Here is a 19,819-nt window from a genome sequence, read left to right as displayed (position 1 = left end):
ATAAAATTTTATAAAGGAAACAATCTGTTTTTTTCCATGAAAAAATATAAATAGAAGACAATTTCCCATCTAAACTAAGGAGTTAATGAAGAAAGAGAGATAATTAGAAAAACCAGAAAAAAGCCCATATGAACACTTCTGCACGGAAGATTGGAAGCAATTTCCGTTAACATCAAGCTAGTTAAAAGGCAAAATGTCATAACAATAACGTAGATTATAATATTTTGAAACTTTTCTGCAGATAAAAAAAAATAGTACACCTTTACATTTTTTCATTCATTACTACTTAACTGTTTACAGTTAAAATCATTTTTTACAATCAAGCTAAAAAAAGTAACAAATTTTGAGAAAATAATAAATTTTCTCTTATATAAAATAATATATATCTTTTTCTAATACAATTGTTAAAAAAATATTCTCAAAATCTAACTTGAAAAGAAATATAGTAGCACATTTCGATACAATTTTTCTTTGCTAGCTAACCACAATGACATTATCTCTTAGGAAAAAGAAGAAAGACACAATATTTATCCACTTTTTTATGCTATTAAATTTAAAGATTTATATTTCCAAATACTGAAAAATCATTCCACAGAACAAACAAATATTTCTAAAACCATTATATAAAATATAATGGTTTGGCTTTTTAAAAATATTTGAAATAAAATGATAACTTAAACGAAAGATAGAAAAATAATATAAAAGATTGTCATTTAATAGTCCATTTATTATTTGAAATGACGATATCCACAATTTTTCAAAGAAACTAGTAAAACATTTATTTATAGTAAATGTTTCTACTACCAAGGGAAATTAGGTCAAGTTTGAATAACTGGAACTTTCTTTTATTATATTTTCCGTTTTCACATTTATTTTATTTTTATTCACACAGCGTAAAAGCATAAAAGAGATAAAATATACGATATCCAATAACAAACTTTTTGCTTGGAAATAAAATTTCGTTTTTGTAAATAAATACATGCATTATTTAATAGACATTTTTTTTTAACTTTATAATGATCAAAATAACTTATTTTTTCTAAAAGAAGTGCAGGGGTTATTAGATCAGTCTACACATACACTATTAAAAATTCTTATTTAAATTACGGTGAAAAGTACCGGCACTTAAATTGGCGGTACTTTTTACCGTAGCCTTCATTTTTACCAGAGAATGTTACGGAACAAAAAAATCTACTATACCGCGATTTTTATAGAATTAATTACCATGAAATCACTGAGCTCTAATTAAATAAATATTACTGTAAAAATCACAGCATAATATTTTAAGGTAAAATGGATTTTACGGATGATGCACCCAAAGTGCTGGTACTTTATACTGTAACTTGATTCGAAATTTTTTTTAGAGAGTAGTATTGAAACAAATTTCGATTTCAGAAAAACTATAGTTGAACATTTTGTCTCATATAGTTGAACTTTTGTCTCATTTCTAGTTTAATTGATAGAAAACTAATAGTTGAAATTATTTTTCTGCATTGATTACGTCTTTTTAAACATTTGAAACAGTTTTACTTTATCTATTTCTGTGAATCCTACGGCGGAAATTTTTCGCATCTTCTCATCTACCTCAGCATATCATTGAATATAAAAATTTCGTGTGATACTTAGAATGTTTTCTTTATACGTAAGTAACAAAATTTATATGATACTTCCATGCCATTGTGGAAACTTGGGTGAAATTAACTTCAACATTAAACTAATGCGTTATTAATATACATACTTTGTTCTAATAATAACTTCAAACAATATGGGTTAAATGAAATTTAAACGGTTTCAACACACATTGATGAAATTATTACTGAAATGATAGTTATTTGGTATCATTTGCAAACACGGAACCATATTTATGATCAAAATAGTCATAAATTGAATTATCATAGTAATGAACACGCATCTCTGAAATAAATTATGAAAATGTCATCATCATTTCCGTACTACTCCTCTAAACTGCTGGCCATTCCCTTCAAATTAAACGACCTACGAAATTTATGGCAATACCTACATAATATAACAGGTCACTTCGAAAACTCTATAATGGTGATTTACATTGAAAAACAATTGTTGCATCACAACGGATGCTGAGAAATACTTTCAATGAGAAAAAGATGCTTAAGAAGAGGCTTAGGAAGATACTTACTATTTGTTAGCAAGTATTTGTTCGAAAGTATTGCACACTGAGAAAAAAAGTATGGATTAATCTACCAGAATGTAGTAAAATTTATCGTGTTTCTGGCTCTATGGGAACACCAAAAAGCTCGGTAATTTTACCGAAACGCTTTGGTAATGATTTTGACAAAAGTAAAAATAAAAAATTGTTTTATAATATGTGATAATATTTGATAATTTTGTCATGATACGTTAGAGTATGGCATAAAAACCATTTATTCTGTTAAGTTTTCTTCTGAGTGGGAGGTAATGAGAACTATAATTTTATAAAACAAAATTTCCGGTAAACTGTTACCATATGAGCGGAAAAATTCCCAATACTTTATCCCAATATTATGATGTAAATACTTTATATTTTGATTTTATTAACGAGAACGATGGTGTTTTACCATTAATTTCATTACCATACAATATGGTAATTTTACCGGAATTTGTTTTTCTCCTCTCAATATATTAGTATGAAATTAATATTCTTAATTATTTAAACAATACACGTTCCTTAAAAACATCGTTTTTTTTTTTTCGTTTTTTTTTTTTTTTTTTTTTTTTTTTTTTTTTGCTAAACCACACAGAAACAGGAGTGTGTTTTAAAAACAATCCCTCATTGTCCTTCTGTAATTCCATTAAAATTTATCACACTGGTAAATTTTGGTAAACTGTAACTAAATTAAATTTTCCTTTACATATATTTATTTTTATAGTTATGTCATTACGTATCTACTGATTAAAAATTTGAGAAATAAATTGCTCAAAAAATTTTAATGATTAGAAATAAATTAATTTATTCTAAAGTATTTCGATTTTTCAAAATTTGCAGTGGAACTTATTTCAAGATTTAAAATTTCATTAAATTCCATCGTCACAAAGGAGGATATATTTAGTTAATTTTAACTACTACTTTTTTCAATAATATTCAAGTTAATTATTATGTAAAACGCTATTCTTTTATAACGTCTTTTGACAAGGACAAAGGGCTTTAATCAATGTAAAAACTCATGAGACATCGCTCACTTAATCCGTCTTTAACGAGTATTTTGCCATCAAAGCAGGAAGAAAGAAAAGATTTCTCGTTTTTACTTTATGCAAGTTTACTTCTTTCCTCGTTTTTACGAGGTATTTTTTGTTCAAACTTCTCAGTGGTTTTATTATGCGAACATTTTCTCCAGAAAAAAGTTTCGCCTTCTCTTCTTACTAAATATATATTCTACTTTTTTTTCTGTTCCCATCTAAATGTCATCCAAAATCTTTCATCACAGGGGGATTCTCGTTCGGCGAATCAAATGTTCGAACTGGAAATATCTAATAAGATGTTGTGTCACCTTGAAAGCTGCGTCTAACTACTATAAAGATGAATTTGAGGCTATTGTTGTGGTATAAAATTCCGTCTGCCCAAAAAAGTTATTACTTGCTCTTTTTTATGCAGTATCCCTGTGGACTTCACCATCAAGAAAAGTTTTTTTTTCCTCGATCGTTGTAAGAGAGAAGCGTGTTTCTTTTGTATTTCTAAACAGTAATAGAGTTCTTGTTTATTGTTAATGGCATTGTTGCTGGTTTGAACGCTGTTGTTTTTGTGACATTTATTACACTAAGGTCTGTCGATATATGTTCCTATAAAATGGTCTGTAAAAATCATTAACTCTATAAGCGTATCCTTAGTTAAGAATTAAAGAATGAATGCCTTTTTTTGCTTACTTTTCCTTCAGCATTTTACTTGGTATAGGCAAACCTTTTTAATTGATTTGAAGTGATTTGATTCAATTAATATTTTACATTTCTTCATTTCATCGCAGTAAAATAAATTTTAAAGAAATGGAATAAGGTTTTTTTCGAGAAAAAATATCAAATAAAACAATTATTTAGGCAGCTTATAATTACAAAATAAAATAGAAATTTAAACAGTTTTTATAATTGCAAAAGCGTAGTTATTTAAACAGCTTATAATTGTAATTTACTTAAAATACTAGCAATAAATTGCAAGCTATTAAATACAATTTACTCTCAATATCTCGAACTTTTATATCTTGAATTCTTTGTCATGTCAGAAAAATAATTTTTCTCTTGTCATAACATATACACCTAATGTTAATTTGAATTCCTATGTCTAAGAGTTTTTTCTCAAAACCTTGTTATGTCAAATATATTTCGAAATAGAAAATGACTTTTGAAATGAATAAATGAATCGAATGAATTTTCATTGCAAACTAATTATTTTTTCTTTAATGCATAATTATTTTTGACTTACCTTCGAAAATAAAATTATCATTACTGTATTTAGACTTATAGTCAACTATCATTACATACACATTTATTCGTAGTTACTTTTATGTTTCACGATTTTACTTTTTAGAGTACTATCTTAGAATATATTTTTCGACTTTTTAGAACATATTTAGTTCTGAACTTGTTATCCCGAAAACTCGCTATCTCGAAATTTTTTTAACGTCCCTTCAACTTTGTGTTATGAAGAGTATACTGTATATCATTTTTAAACAAACGAAAACTAAAAAGCAACTGTTTGGAAAAATTAATCTATTGAATTTCTCCAGAAATTATAGTAACTAGAATTTTGCAATATTTTAAGTGATGAGTATAGTAAAACCTTATTTTTTAATCATATAAAGAAATGTTAAAGTAACATTTACCACTACTGTATTTAGACTTATAGTCAACTATCATTACATACATATTTATTCGTAGTTACTTTTATGTTTCACGATTATACTTTTTAGAGTGCAAGCTTAGAATATATTTTTCGACTTCTTAGAACATATTTAGTTCTGAACTTGTTATCCCGATAACTCGCTAGCTCGAAATGTTTTTAGCGTCCCTTCAACTTTGAGTTATGAAGAGTATACTGTATATCATTTTCAAATAAACTAAAACTAAAAAGCAACTGTTTGGCAAAATTAATTTAATGAATTTCTCCAGAAGTTATAGTAACTAGAATTTTGCAATATTTTATGTGATTGAGTATAGTAAAACCTTATTTTTTTAATCATACTACTTACTTACTTATCCTCTACGTGCCTTTGGACACTTAAGGCCTCTAGCATGTCCCTCCAACGCCTCCTGTCTCTAGCAATAGATCTTGCTTCCTCCCAGCCAGAAATTCTACATTCTTTTAATTCACCCCAAAACATGAGCTGGATGGTAAGTCTGGGTCTTCCTCTTGTTCTTTTACCATCAGGGGCCCATGTTAGCGCAACAGATGTAATTTTTTACTTAGGCATTCTAAGGATATGTCCGAGCCAGCTCCATCTTCGTTTTTTAATTTCATCTTCTATTGTTTTTATTTTAGCTTTCTTTAATGGAATTTGACTTGATACTTTGTAAGGCCAGAAAATTATAAAAATAAATCTTAAACATTTGTTTTGAAAGGTTTCTAATTTTTGTTTTTCGATCTTAGTCTGTTTCCAGGTTTCTGCGCCATATAATAGTACTGCTTTTTAATCACATAAAAAAATGCTAAAGTAACATTCATTCAAATTTGAGCTATTCTTATAACATTTATAAACAGTTGTACTGGTGTTTTTCAGTTTCTTTTCTTCCAATTCCTTCCATTTCATCCAAAAAATTTTTTCTATTCTTGTTCAGTTTCTTCTGGGGTTTTTTTCTTTGCATCTAAACCCGCTTGCTTGTTAACTCTGGTTTGAAATAACTTTTTAGAATGTAATTTCATGAATTATAAACATTAGTTCGCTAAAATAGTTTTAAATAAAAAAAATCATTGCTAATTCTGAAAAAACAGAAGAGAGAGCTTATTTGCCAGTTGTTTCTGACAATAAAAAATTGCGACTAGTAGGGTTGCCACTCTGAGCAAAGAAAAGTTTTTTTCTGTCGGAGGTGGCATCAGAATGACGTGAAACAAATAAAAGTTCATTACTAAGTTCATTTGCGGGACATCATTTAGACGCAACATATAATTTGTAATTTCTTATCTCTTGGTCAAGAAATAATTGTGATAAAAAGTAATGAAAGAATAAAGCAAAGTTCTGATAGGTTGCATATAGTTATTATAAAAGTTATACTGATAGAACTTATTATAGAGATCAAATCATTGCGTTCACACCCCTCCCCCACACGGCACCCATTTTTTACTTAATCGACATTCAGCGTCGATATCTAAATTACTTATTAAATTGCTATTGCTCGAGAACTATTAAACTGATTTGTTTCATAGTCTGGAATTTTACATTTAAATGTACGTAATTTAGCTTGATGTAGATATTCTTCATTCCAATTTTTTTTTCAGCAGAGTTAAGATACTATTTCATTTCTGTAGTTAATGACTCATTTTAAAACCTAAAGCAGATTAGTTTATATTTTATACTGTACTCAGTTGCAAAGATATTTAATGTAATTTTTAAATATATCAATGAAATTATACGCCGTTCATAAAGCCAAAAATATGCATTTCTGCACCTTTAATAACAGCTGAGATAAAATGACTTCATTTATACGAGACAGTAATGTGAGAATTTTTAATCTCTTAATTCTTGTAGTTGCGTTTATCTTTCGTAACTAGACTTATGAATTTTATCATAAGATATTTTTCGCATATCCAGTATAATTCCCTGAAAATCCAGTATAAAAGGAGAAAACATTATAAAATATTGCATGTAAAATTGTTATTCCACCGATATCAGAATCTTTTAAAGTCTCCTAAGCCTTAAACAATTCATTTCTCTAACATACTAAGTAGAAAGACACAGGTAAAATAAGATATAGTTTATGTTTACATAATAAATAAATAAATTGTGGAACAGAAACTTCACCACATTCTAATGAATGAAGTAAAGCTTAACTTTAAAACTATGGTTCTCTCATTTCGCAAGCATTAAGAACAGAATAAAAGTATCTTGGAAATCCGTTGTTGGGGAATCATTTCGTAGCTCTTCTCTTAAGCTGAGATTAACTCTTGTTATCGGTGTATCCTTGCATTTGTTCTTAGACTGGGGATCAAAGGATTAAGAGAGCCGCGATTTTAATCCTTCTAGAACTTTCCTTTTTTTTAAGCTAAAACTCCATTCTCTTAAAACAATAGCTTAGAACTAACTCGCTATCTCCGCAAAAATTTGAAGAAGTTTTATATCTTTTCATTTTTATCTTTATTTTAAAAACTTTATTTTCTTTCTAGTCAGGTAACGAAGCGCAAATTGTTGTTAGAATGCATTTTTAGAGTCTTAACGGTCGATGCTTTTGTTTTACATCAATTTTGCTAATCTTTAGAGCAATTAATTGCCTTTAAACAGAAACTTACAGGTGTTAGCGATTTTTTTTTCGTATTGTGTATCCAGAATCTTTTTTTTATTTCCTTTCACTCTGGAAATAAAAAAAAATTATAATAGGATTTCTATGTTACGTGCTAGCTCATGCCGAGTATCTGAGAATTCCACATTGGCGCTATAACATAGCTTCAGCAAATTCCTGCTGTTTAGTATTGGCATATACATGACTCAAGGAGATTTCGGTTTAGGAAATAGGAGTCTTTAAACTAATCCGTAAAAAATACCGGATCAAATTACGGTAAAAAGTATTTTTATTGTAAAATTTTACTGAACAAAAAATCTGATAAACCGTAATTTCAATAGTAATATTTACTGCAAACTGACTAAATCATTGTAATTAAATAAATACTAATGTAAAAATTATGGAATAAAATTTTACGATAAAAATTAATTTTACAGTAGAGTGCATTTTTCGGATGATGAACCCAAAGTGCCAGTACTTTTTACCGTAATTTGATCCGGAATTTTTTGCAGTGTGTTAACGGGATGAAAAGAACTCGCCAACATCCTTGATCCGGCCAGTTTTAACAGGCCTGAGATGCCAAGTATCTGTTCCATCTCATTTATTTTAATTACATTTATTTTAATTACATTTTTTTTTAAATTTGCATAGTAACTAACTCCGACAAATCAATAACCAGAAGATATACAATAATTTATGTACGCAATGTTAAATTTTTATTCGAGGACCCCTTTGCCCTGTGGGAAAATTTCAAGATAAAGCATTACATACACGGAGAAAGAAATTCCGGTAAAATTAAAGTTCTGTGTGATAAAAAAGCTATAATTCTAGTTACTAAAAAGAAATATGCTGTATTTAAACCATTCATTTGGTAATTTTCATATGGTTACGGTATACCGGAAATTCTGATTTTCAAAATTACAGCTCTCACTACAAGCATTTAGTGAAAAATATAAAACTTAAAAGTAAATTTAAGCGAATGAATGGTTTTTATGCCATGCTCTACGGTAACATGATAAAATTGAAAATTTTACCACATTTACAAAATTTTATCTCATGTAACAAGCCATATTTTATTTTTAATTTCAATCTGAGCGTGAAGTAGAATACTTTACGGTAGAACAATTTAAGAAATTTAAATACCTAACACCCTCAGTCTCTTCGCAGGCTGATCGAATGGTCAACCACCCGCATACTGAAACGCAGTAAGATCTACTGGGAACCATGTCCTAACGATCAGTCCACTGTAGGACGACCAACTAATGAAATTGCTTAGTTTTTATCCATTTTCTTATAGTTTCAATGCTAGTTTATTCTTTTGTAGTCTTATTGAAGTGCTCATAATCTTGAAAGTTTTCCAAAAGAAGTGAAAAGTTTTCTTTTATTATAAAGAATTTTAAACAACACAATAAAAAAAAGAGTAAATGAAGACTTACTTTCAATTTTCTGCAAGTTTTATTTAATTCCTGTTTCTATTTTTCTTGCGGAAATCATCTTTCTCTAGTTAATTAAGCAAGAGATTCTTGAATTCTTCCTTCATTTTAATTAACACTCCTTTCTCGTTGTATGTAAAAGCTATTGTCTTCAAAATATTTATTGATATTTGTTTTCTTTGCGTAAGATAATTTGAGAAAATTGAGTTTAAAGAACTTTTGTTTTCACAGAATAATAAATTTTGAGCGTTGTTTCAGGATTTGAGAGACAAAAGACACTCTCAAAGTAGTTTAACTTTATTCAATTCTGGTAAATTGAGTTGAGTGGTGCAGGTCGTAAACTTAAAGAAAATTATTAAAATCTATAATCAGTCAAATTTTTTTTGTTATTACTGCAATATTTTGTTAGATCAAAATAATTCACTGAGAACCATGATGATTAATCTTATCTCTTGCAAGCTTGAGTTGTAAGTTGTTGATTATATATTTAAAAATTGGTTAAAGTAAAAATAAATTACTTTCAAGGGCAATTCTTAAAAAATAGATAAAGTATTTTAAGATCGATAAAATCTAATTTTGAAAACTTTATTAGATTCTGGTTTATCGCTTACAAACTTGATCTGTAAGTTGCTCTTTATATATTTAAAAATTGTTTAAATAAAAACAGTTACTTTCAAAGGCAGTTCTTAAAAAAAGGAATAAAGTTTTTTAGGGTCTATAAAATCTGCTTTTAAAAGCTTTATTGAATTCTGGTAAATTGTTCTGTTGCAGGCGATAAACTTGAGTAAAATTATTAAAATCGATAATCAGTCAAATTGTTTTTGTTATTACTGCAATATTTTGTTAGATCAAAATGATTCACTGAGAACCATGACGATAAATCTTATCGCTTGCAAGCTTGATTTGTAAGTTGTTGATTATATATTTAAAAATTGGTTAAAGTAAAAATTATTTAATTTCAGGGGCAATTCTTAAAAAATGGATAAAGTATTTTAAGATCTATAAAATCTAATTTTGAAAACTTTATTAGATTCTGGTTTATCGCTAGCAAACTTGATCTGTAAGTTGCTCTTTATATATTTAAAAATTGTTTAAATAAAAACAAGTTAATTTCAAAGGCAATTAAAAAAAAAAGAATAAAGTATTTTAGGGTCTATAAAATCTGCTTTTAAAAGCTTTATTGAATTCTGGTAAATTGTTCTGTTGCAGGCGGTAAACTTGAGGAAAATTATTAAAATCGATAATCAATCAAATTATTTTTGTTATTCCTACAATATTTCATTATATCAAAAAGTTTCACAAGAACCATGGTGATTAATTTTATCGCTTGCAAGCTTGATCTGTAAGTAGTTATTTATATATTTAAAAATTGTTTAAATAAAAAAGAAATTATTTTCAAAGACAATTCGTAAAAATTGCATAATTTTTAAGAACTTTGATTGGATCTAATTTTGAAAACTTTATTCAATTCCAGTCAATTGAATTGAGTGACGCAAGGGGTAAACTTGAGGGAAATTAATAAAATCAATAATCAATCAAATTGTTTTTATCATTGCTGCAATATTTTGTTACAGGGAAAAGATTCACAAAAAAAACATGGGGATTTACCTCTTTAGCTTGCGAGCTTGATTTGTAAGTTGTTGTTTACAAATTTAAAAAATGTTAAAATAAAAACAAATTGAAATATGGATAAAGAATTTTAAGGTCTATAAAATCTGTTTTAAAAAACTTTATTCGATTCTGGTGAGTTCCTTGCAAGCTATAAATTCAAGAAAAATTATTAATATCGATAAGGTTAATAATTATTATCAATTTTATTTTATTTTGTAATCGACAACTATCAATCTTCAACTCCGTATCCTAGTAATTTTTAACTCAATCCTAAGAACAAGGGAACGCTTAAATCAAACATTAGGATAAACTAGCCTTTGTAGAGGACTTCTCAATGGAGCTAGCACGTATTTGTATCACATAGAGAGAAAAACTACGAAAACTTCCTTCTTTTAACCCGACTAAGTGGGATTTTAACCCATGATCTGATTGCCACTTAAGATATCTTATGTCGGCACTTAGTGCGAGCTGGTAGCAAAATTAGTATTATCCAGCCATGGCTCAGGTTCGAATTTGATTCACCTTATTGGAAGGCGATCGCTCTCACCTCTGAGGCAGCAGGACTATAGGTATTATAATTTTTAAAAAATAATAAAATGATATTAGCCTAATAGTAAAATGATACCTTAAAAAATTAGATTTTAATGATATAAAAATTATTTCTCGTTATAACTGCAGAGTTTTTGCTAGTTCTAAAATAGAGGTTCTCAATGTGTGACACTCGGGCCATAAGTGCCATACCGAATTATCGCATTCAGTTCAAAATTATAGTTCAAAAGTACTAAAATCAAGAACACTGTCAGAAAAATAATAAATTTCAGACGATAATTATAAGTGAAAAATTCGTGACTAATATTTAAAAAAAATAACGGATTAGTCTGTTTAGTGTTTAATTGAGACGAAAAGTAATAATAAGTGACGAAATAAGTCGTCTGTCTCACACAGCTTTCCTTTTAAATGGCATTCGTAAGGATATACTTCTATGCAAAATATGCTTCTACGCAAATTAAGGTTCTAAAACTAACAGGTAACAGCAACGGCTTCAAGGCGATTCGTATAACAAAACGTGCTCTTCTATTAATTTTAGTTAGGCTACTTATTTCAGGAGTGTTTTGTCTTTGAATGTTTTCGTAATAGAGAGTCATGATAATAATGAAGAGTCGAAAAATAGCGCAATTATTTCTGAGAAAAATAGATCTCTAGAACGTATCAGTTCAAAATGTATCATATAACATGCGAAGCATTTTTCAATGATTGGACATTTTCGGAGAGAATAAATTAAGATATCAAAAGCAAAACGTAATCGCCAGTAATTGTTACTTTCCACAATAAATAAATATTTTGAAGATAGTATTCTTGTAAGCTACGTGATAGCCAAACGTGAAAAGCGCTTTAATGATTAAGAGTTTGCTGGAAAATGTCTTGCGCGTACATTTAATGCATATTCTAGGGATTGAAAAGTCTTAATATTTTTATATGCCTTGCCAGGCATGTTTGTTTAAAACAAAATAAAAGCCCATACATTTTTTTTGGATTACATATTAATGAAAACATATGAATACACTAATTATTAATCTGTATGAAAACTGACATTAACACATCTAAATCAATATTTTTATTTTAGGCATAAATCAGAAGTAGCTTCATCGTTTTTTGATTTATTAAACTTCATTAAGACAATTAATATATTTAATTTAACATTACTTAATAATAAATTTAAAGAAGTAGAGGTGTAATGTTTTGCCAGCTTTTATATTAAGTCATTAAAGACAGTTAACAGATTGTTATTTAAGCTATGTAATAGACTACGTTAAATACTGTAACAGAAAACACACATCTTATTTAGGGTGTACTTCTGATATTTTTTCGTACATTTTGGTCACTTATACATTTGATGCGTATGAAAAACTTATTTTTTTCATTCAACTTAAACAACTTATATTTGAGTGGGGTGGAAAAAGTCACAACTTTCAGAGAGGGAAATTATTCCTTACTCAACATTTCGCTTTTCATCCTGCATGGCTCAATCCAAGTATGAGATTAATCCACGATTGCCGGAACTTGCGTTCGGTTGTTTGCTTGTACAACTGCGGCCTATCTGCATTGAAACATTTTTTATGAGTTCTATAAAAAAATGAAAAATAAAAATAAAAGAAATTGAAAGATGGAATTCGATGCAAACAAAGGAGTTCTATATCTTTACCTTTTCCTTAAGAAGATTTATATGAATTTCCATTAAAAAAATAAAAGTGTTTCGATTAAGTTCCCACACGAAGAAAACAGTTTTGGTAAAATTATCGCACTGTATGGTAATGATATTACTGATGGAAAAGAAACCATAATCCTGGTTAAAAAAAACTAAAATATATGGTATTTAAACTACTCATTTGGTAATTTTTCCATTCATATGGTAACAGTTTAAAGGAAATTCTGATTATAAAAGTTATAGTCCTTATTATCACGCAATCAGTAAAAATTACAAATTTTAAAAGAAACTTAACAGAATAAATGGTTTCTATACCATGCTCTAAGGTATCATCATGACACTAATAAAATTTTACCACTTTTTCCAAATTTCATCACATATTATTAAACCATATATTATTGTTAATTTTACAAAATCATTACCAGAGTACAAAAATTACCAACCTTCTTGGTGTTCTCGTAAACAAAGCTCTTCGGTAAATATTTATCAAGCTTTTTGGTGTTCCCTTGGAGACAGAAACACTATAGATTTTACCATATTCTGGTTGTTTCGTGTATATTTTTTTCTCACTGTACGTTCTTTTATGCTTTCTGTCACCATACATTAGAATTTTTATTCTAAAATTACGGTAAAATGACTCGCAGCAGTCCATTCATCTAATTAAGTTACGTTCAAGTTTACGATAAAGAACAATTTTTACCCTTAACAGTTACCCTGAAACAGTTTACAACTAGTATGGTTAAAAAACCATAAATACAAAAATCCATATGTTTTTTTTATCTATTTACAACTAGCATGAAAATGCTAGACTTTTTCGTGCTAAGCAGCTTTATGCTACTGCCATCTATGTGTGAATGTAAGTATCGTATTCTAATAATTCAGGGTCACAAACTGGGGACTGCAGACAACACTGAAACCTCTTCATGCGTTGAAGTGAATACAGAAAATATCACCGTGTCAACGCTGGGACTCAATCCCCGTTCATGAGATTGACAGATTAGCCCTCTTGGCTATATGTACCCAGCCAGAAGGAACTAAGTGGCTTCGTTAAATGGGCCTAATCGGTGCGATAAAAATCCGGTTGTTTATCCCATAGATACCTATATTAGTCCCTGGTTTCACCGTACTAGGTGAAAGTAGTTAATAAACCGTTTTTCTCACAGTTAACAGTTTGAATACCATCTTATGCATGGTTATTTGACTGTTTTGTTTGAGTATGGTAGAATAACAATTAAATAAATTGCTATTTAACCATTTTTTCCGAGAAATTTCTAACAGCGTTAAGATCTTTATACTACATCTGCTAACATTTCACTGTTTCTGCTATATTGATGCAATATTAGAAAGAATTCTAATTTGTAGGTATAATCGTATGAGCTGGAGCTCAGATTACATTTTTTATCATTTTGTTTTCTAGTTTTTTAACTAAAATTTATTTAAATTAAAAGTATCGAAACTTCTCTTAAAGAATTTCTAAAACAACTTTGTTTTTTTAGCATTTTTGTTATATATATATATATATATATATATATATATATATATATATATATATATATATATATATATATATATATATATATATATATATATATATTTCCCTTACTAGTACCCCTAGATTTATCCTTACTATGCTACATCATTTTAATGATTGAAATAGTGGAAACATGGAAATTTGCTTTGTGAGCTCTAGTCAAATAACGTTTCTAAGATTTTGCGCTTCCAGCTAACAAAACCAACTTACATTTAAACGAAGGAAAAGATCATCATCTTATGTAGTCAGCACTTTTCTGGAGACAAGGAACCTCAACAATTGTATCATCAAGTTTACTTCAATTCGTTAAATAAATAATGGTATGCCAGTTTTACGTCGGAATTTGCATCGAACAAAAGATTAGTGCAAAACTAAGTACTTTCTGCATTTTAACCCTCTTGGCAGGAACTTAAGCGAAAGATTCACTTCAATTATATTTTGGAGAGAGAGTTGATCTTTCCTTATTATTAGAATTAAACAAGAATTGTTGGAATGGAAATGATGATTTAACATTTTTAGCAGTTTGATTTAAATTTAAAATTAATGCAGGGAAACATTTTTTCTCTCTCTATTTAATATTTTATGTGTAGAAGTTTTTTTGAAGTATTCTTTAAAGTTGCTTTTGCTTACTCAGAATCATGGAAAATCTTTACAAATGATTACATTATTTTTTTATTTTAATGATTTATTTGAATGATTTTTTGAAGTCAAAAAATATCTCACAATTTATTTTAATTTCAAATTAGTTTTGGTAATATTAGATTGCCCAGTTTTTGATTTTCGGTTTCTTTTTTCCGATGATTTGCCCCGAAAGCTTAAAAAAAAGTTTGTATATTTTTCTGTTTTCTATAAGATAACATGGTCAAACAGACTACTCACATTAAGCAAAAACTGTTTTTTTTTTTTTTTAATTTTGAGGCTCGGTGTTTCTGTAAACATATATTGACACATTTTGAAAATTCTCTTTAGAATTCGTGTTTCTTTCTATTGATTGTGAAGTCACTTACCAAAATGTCAGTTTTTTCATTTGACAAGAATGTGGTTTTAGTGATTTAAAACCTAACACTCTAACCTCATAACCTCATAATCAATCGAATATTAATGACTAAATATTAAGGGTTTTTTATTTAAAAAATTTCAATTTGCCTTACAAGGAATGAATATGAATCCACTCTAATACTTTAAATTGTTTCCCGCTTAATCGGTAATCAGTTTCTCTGCAGATCAGGCAGATGAAATGATCGGACAAAGTACAAGCAGTTCTAGGGGTTGCCAAGTGATAATAAACAAGTGCATAGCCTCTAATTTATTTAAAATAAAGTATATAAGAGATTAAAGTATAAATTTTGGGTATTAAACTAGACTAAAGTAAAATGAGAGAGCTAAGCTAACTGAAAAGAACTAGGAAAGTGATTCTGAGGTTCTTCGAGTGAGGGGGAGCAGAGAGCTGAGCTCCTAATATATTTTAAGTATAAAAGGTAGAGTACTGAAAAAGACAAGGGTAAATAAATTAAGAGAAGCCTAGAATTTTCGTTCAGAAATTATGGTAAAATAACTAGCAGCAGTCTGTCCATCGGTTTAACCACAAAGTTTATCGTTAGGAACATCTCCTTACCTTTACGCTTTTGAAACTGTTTACAATTTGTATGGTTAAAAAAAACATGAATTCAAAACTATACGATTTTGTAACCATTTACAACTAGCATAGTTTCAAAATTGTAAAAATAAAACTTAAACGGTCATTGTAGCTCTTTGGGTGCCATTTCATTTATGCGTGAATGATAGTTTCGAATTCTAATAGTTTCGTATTCTAATAAGGGTCACCAATTGCTGAGTGCAGGACTCAATTCTTCATGTATTGAAGAAATATTGTGGTATCAAAGCTGTGGTTCGAGCCCTTGTTTGGCCGGTTATGAGATGGATCGATTAGCCCTCTCAGTTAAAGTATGTACTCAGCTGAAAGAAACAAAATTGCTTCATGAGGTGGGAGTTGACGTGAATAGAATTCTGGTTTTTAAACCGTATTAGGTAAAAACAATCAAAGAAACATTTTTTTCACACTTAACAGTTTGGATATTATCTTTTTATGGTTATTTGACTGCTTTGGTTTAATATGATAAAATATCAAGTAAATAAATTGTAATTTAACTATTTTTATCGAGAAACTGTGTATATAAAAAATATACAGTGTATATAACAGTGTATATAAAAAATATACAGTGTATATAACAGTGTATATAAATAATATACAGTGTATATAACAGTGTATATAAAAAATATACAGTGTATATAACAGTGTATATAAATAATATACAGTGTATATAATAGTGTATATAAATAATATACAGTGTATATAACAGTGTATATAAAAAATATTTGAAAAAATTTAATGCGACAAGCGTTTTTTGAGGCTTGTTCTTTGATTATAACTACGTTGATGAAGCAACATTTTAAAGCTTATTCTATGGTTCATAAAACGTGACTTAAATGTTACAGAGTGAGTGTGTTGAATGTTTGAATTACAGATTTACAAATTATTTAATACTACCTCCATATAATGCTTTTGACTATAACTGTATTTAAAAATTCGTTATTATTTTCATACTCTAATGATCTATTTTTTATTTCATTTGTAATAGGGGAGTGTCGAGAAGATAGCCCATGTCAGCACCTGTGTTTTGACCTTCACGATGGCACCTTTGAATGCGCGTGTAAAGAAGGATTCACATTATCCGTTAACGGTTACAGCTGCATAGGTAAAGCATTAAATTAATTTTCTTACAAGTTATTAAATAAAGCAAAGATGCAAACCTATTTTTGATTACCTTAAGCTGTCAACGGTTTGTCTTTGTTATGATATTTACATATTTTTTTAATCTTATCTTTTAATGGTTCATCTTTGTTATGATATTGACATTTTTTTTTATCTTATCTTTCAACGGTTTATCTTTGTTATGTATTTACATTTTTTTTATCTTATCTTTCAACAGTTTATCTTTGTTATGATATTTACATAAATTTTTTTTATCTTATCTTATTTTCTTATCATAAATCCTTGTTAACTGTAAAAAATCGTCTTTAAGAAACAGGCGAATGCATTCAACTTAGGAAAAAGGTGCTCTAATTGTCACTCGTCGATTGAGTAGAAATGTTATACACTAATAAATTTTAATGGTAGGAAATAATGCATAAAACATTTTTTGTCTATTTCGAAATACTTGTAAGAAAATTACAGGCTTATGTAAATTGCAATTTTATTGCAAATTATTAAGTAATGCAAAGATTCTAATACACTTTTGATTACTTTAAGTTCTCAACTTAACATCTTTCTTATGATAAATGTTTTTTATCTCATCGCTTTTTTTTATCTTAAAACAATTTTATTTGAAAACTTTGCCTTTAAAAAACATGTGATAGCATTCAACTTATCGAAAAGGTACTCTAATTATCACTCATTAGTTGGGTAAGAATGCAAACTAATAAATTTTTAAGAAAGGAAATAATCTGTGAAAAAGTCTATTTCGAGGTAGCTAGAATATTATAGGCTTTTGTGAATTTCAATATTTCGCCCCCCCCCCCAAATAAAAGCACTGTAAAAAGTTGTAATAATTCCAGTGTATTTTTCGTGAGTAATTTCAGTAAAATATGCACTAAATTAGCTTCCTGTGCTTGACAAACTAATGTTATTAAATATTGTTCAATGATGCCAAGAAAATGTTCAAGTTTTGAAGAAAATCAAGTAAAATTTTATCGTAAATTTTCACACTAAAATAGATGCCCGATTTTTCAGTGATAATTTTTTTTTTCTGATTAATTTATTATTTTGCTATTGCCAGTAAGAACATAATTTTTCGAAATCCATCAGAAATTTTGCCTACGTGGAGGGCATTTTTGATGAAACTAGCCCGCATTTTCATTACATAGGGAGGAAACTAACGAAAACCTACCACAGTTAGCCTGATGGCAGGGGGACTCTAACCTATGATCCATCTACCACTGAGGATATTTTTACGTCGGCAATGCGGTTGGTACGAGCCGGGTGCGGAATTTGAATCGACCAGACGTCACTGGGATTCGAATCCCGCTCACTTCGTTGGGAGGAGAACGCTCTATCCCCTGAGCCACCACGTAACGGCTTTCGTAACGTATGTAACGGCTTTCATGCATTTATTTATACATTTTATAGTACTTATAAAAAAAACTCAGCTAAAACTATTCATTATGTCCTATATTATTATAGCTAAAAACTGATTACTACGCCTTATATTATTATAGCTGAAAGCTTATAATTAAGCCATATATTATTATAGAAAATTCTTATCATTATAAAACTTATTACGTTCCAACCATAAGAGTTTTGCTTATAACGTATTTAGTTTGCAATATAATGGTTTTCTTATTAACTAACAAGTGCTTTTTCTGTTTATATTTGGTAATAAAACCAAAATATATGTTACTTAAACCATTCATTTGGAAATTTTTCTGTTGGTATGGTTATGATCTACCTGAAATTCTGGTTTTCAAGATTATAGTTCTTATTACCAAACATTTAGTAAAATACATATCTAATTAAAGAGTAAATTTAACCGAATAAATGATTAAATCTAAGATATGGTGATAGAATTAGCAAATTTTATCACATTTATTATCTAACAGTATGGTAATAAAACAAGTTTTTATTGTTAATTTTATCATTAATCATTATCAAAGCACTTCGGAAAGAATTATCGTGCTTTTTGGTGTTCCCATAGAAAAGCAAAGCAGTACATCTTATCATATTCTAGTAGTCTTGACCATACTTTTTATCCTGATGTAGTATGCTTTGATAATTAAAAAATAACTTAAGAAACATTTTTCTAAGCTCCTCCCTTCATTAAAGTTATCTCATAAAAAAGAATCATCATTTCATTGTTTATTTAAATATACTAATTTAAATCAAGAAGCTTTCGGAACGTAATTTTTTCGGGCTGATTTTTTTTTAACTTTATAGAACAATCTCAACGCAAAAAAAAATAACAACAATGTTTATCCATCTTTCTTACCTCAAATCTTTTCAAATAAAAAAATTGATTGAGGAAAAATGAGCAGAACGCTTTTTTTTTATATATATTTAGATAATAAAATTAAAAAAAGAAACTCAAAGCATTTTAGCTCTAAGTATTAATTTCTAAACTGTGTTGGGAAATTATTCAGAAAACAAGTACGATATAATGAAGATAGAGGATCATTAATTTTTCATATGAGAATATTACAACAAAATAATGATGAGATAATTACTTCGTACTCAAGTTTTTGAAATTACTTTCGTCCCAAGATTCTTCAAGTAGAAAAGAACGCTTTACAAAGAATAACTTTCTCCTTCGATAACTTATCAATTTCAATGGGCAGGCCTTTTTTTCTCTAGCTTTTTGAAACCAATTTTATCTTCTAATTTTAATGAACTTTTTTTTAATTTACTGTATAAGTTTGTAATAAATAAACAATTGACAAGTTATATCCATCTTAATTTAAAATTAAATTTAAATATAATTTCTTTGTTTCTTATAAAAAAAATCAGCAGTGGCACTTGACCTTTAAAAACATCAGTATAGGGAATATCAAGTA

General features: G+C 28.4%; 1 protein-coding gene across 1 annotated transcript in view; it reads left to right on the top strand.

Moving 5' to 3' along the window:
• SP2353 (EGF like, fibronectin type III and laminin G domains protein pikachurin) overlaps nucleotides 1-19,819 on the top strand; it is a 235,192-nt gene that overhangs the window by 146,653 nt on the left and 68,720 nt on the right. The window contains exon 2 of the mRNA XM_016051983.4: nucleotides 16,855-16,971. Within this exon, the coding sequence (XP_015907469.1) occupies nucleotides 16,855-16,971 (117 nt within the window). The remainder of the gene's footprint in view (nucleotides 1-16,854; nucleotides 16,972-19,819) is intronic.

This window comes from Parasteatoda tepidariorum, chromosome 11 (genome assembly GCF_982258835.1).
Source record: "Parasteatoda tepidariorum strain Cologne lab strain chromosome 11, Ptep-v5.0, whole genome shotgun sequence".
NCBI classification, from domain to species: Eukaryota; Metazoa; Arthropoda; class Arachnida; order Araneae; family Theridiidae; genus Parasteatoda; species Parasteatoda tepidariorum.
Note: the sequence above shows the minus strand (reverse complement) of the source record. Positions and strands in the feature narration are given on the sequence as shown.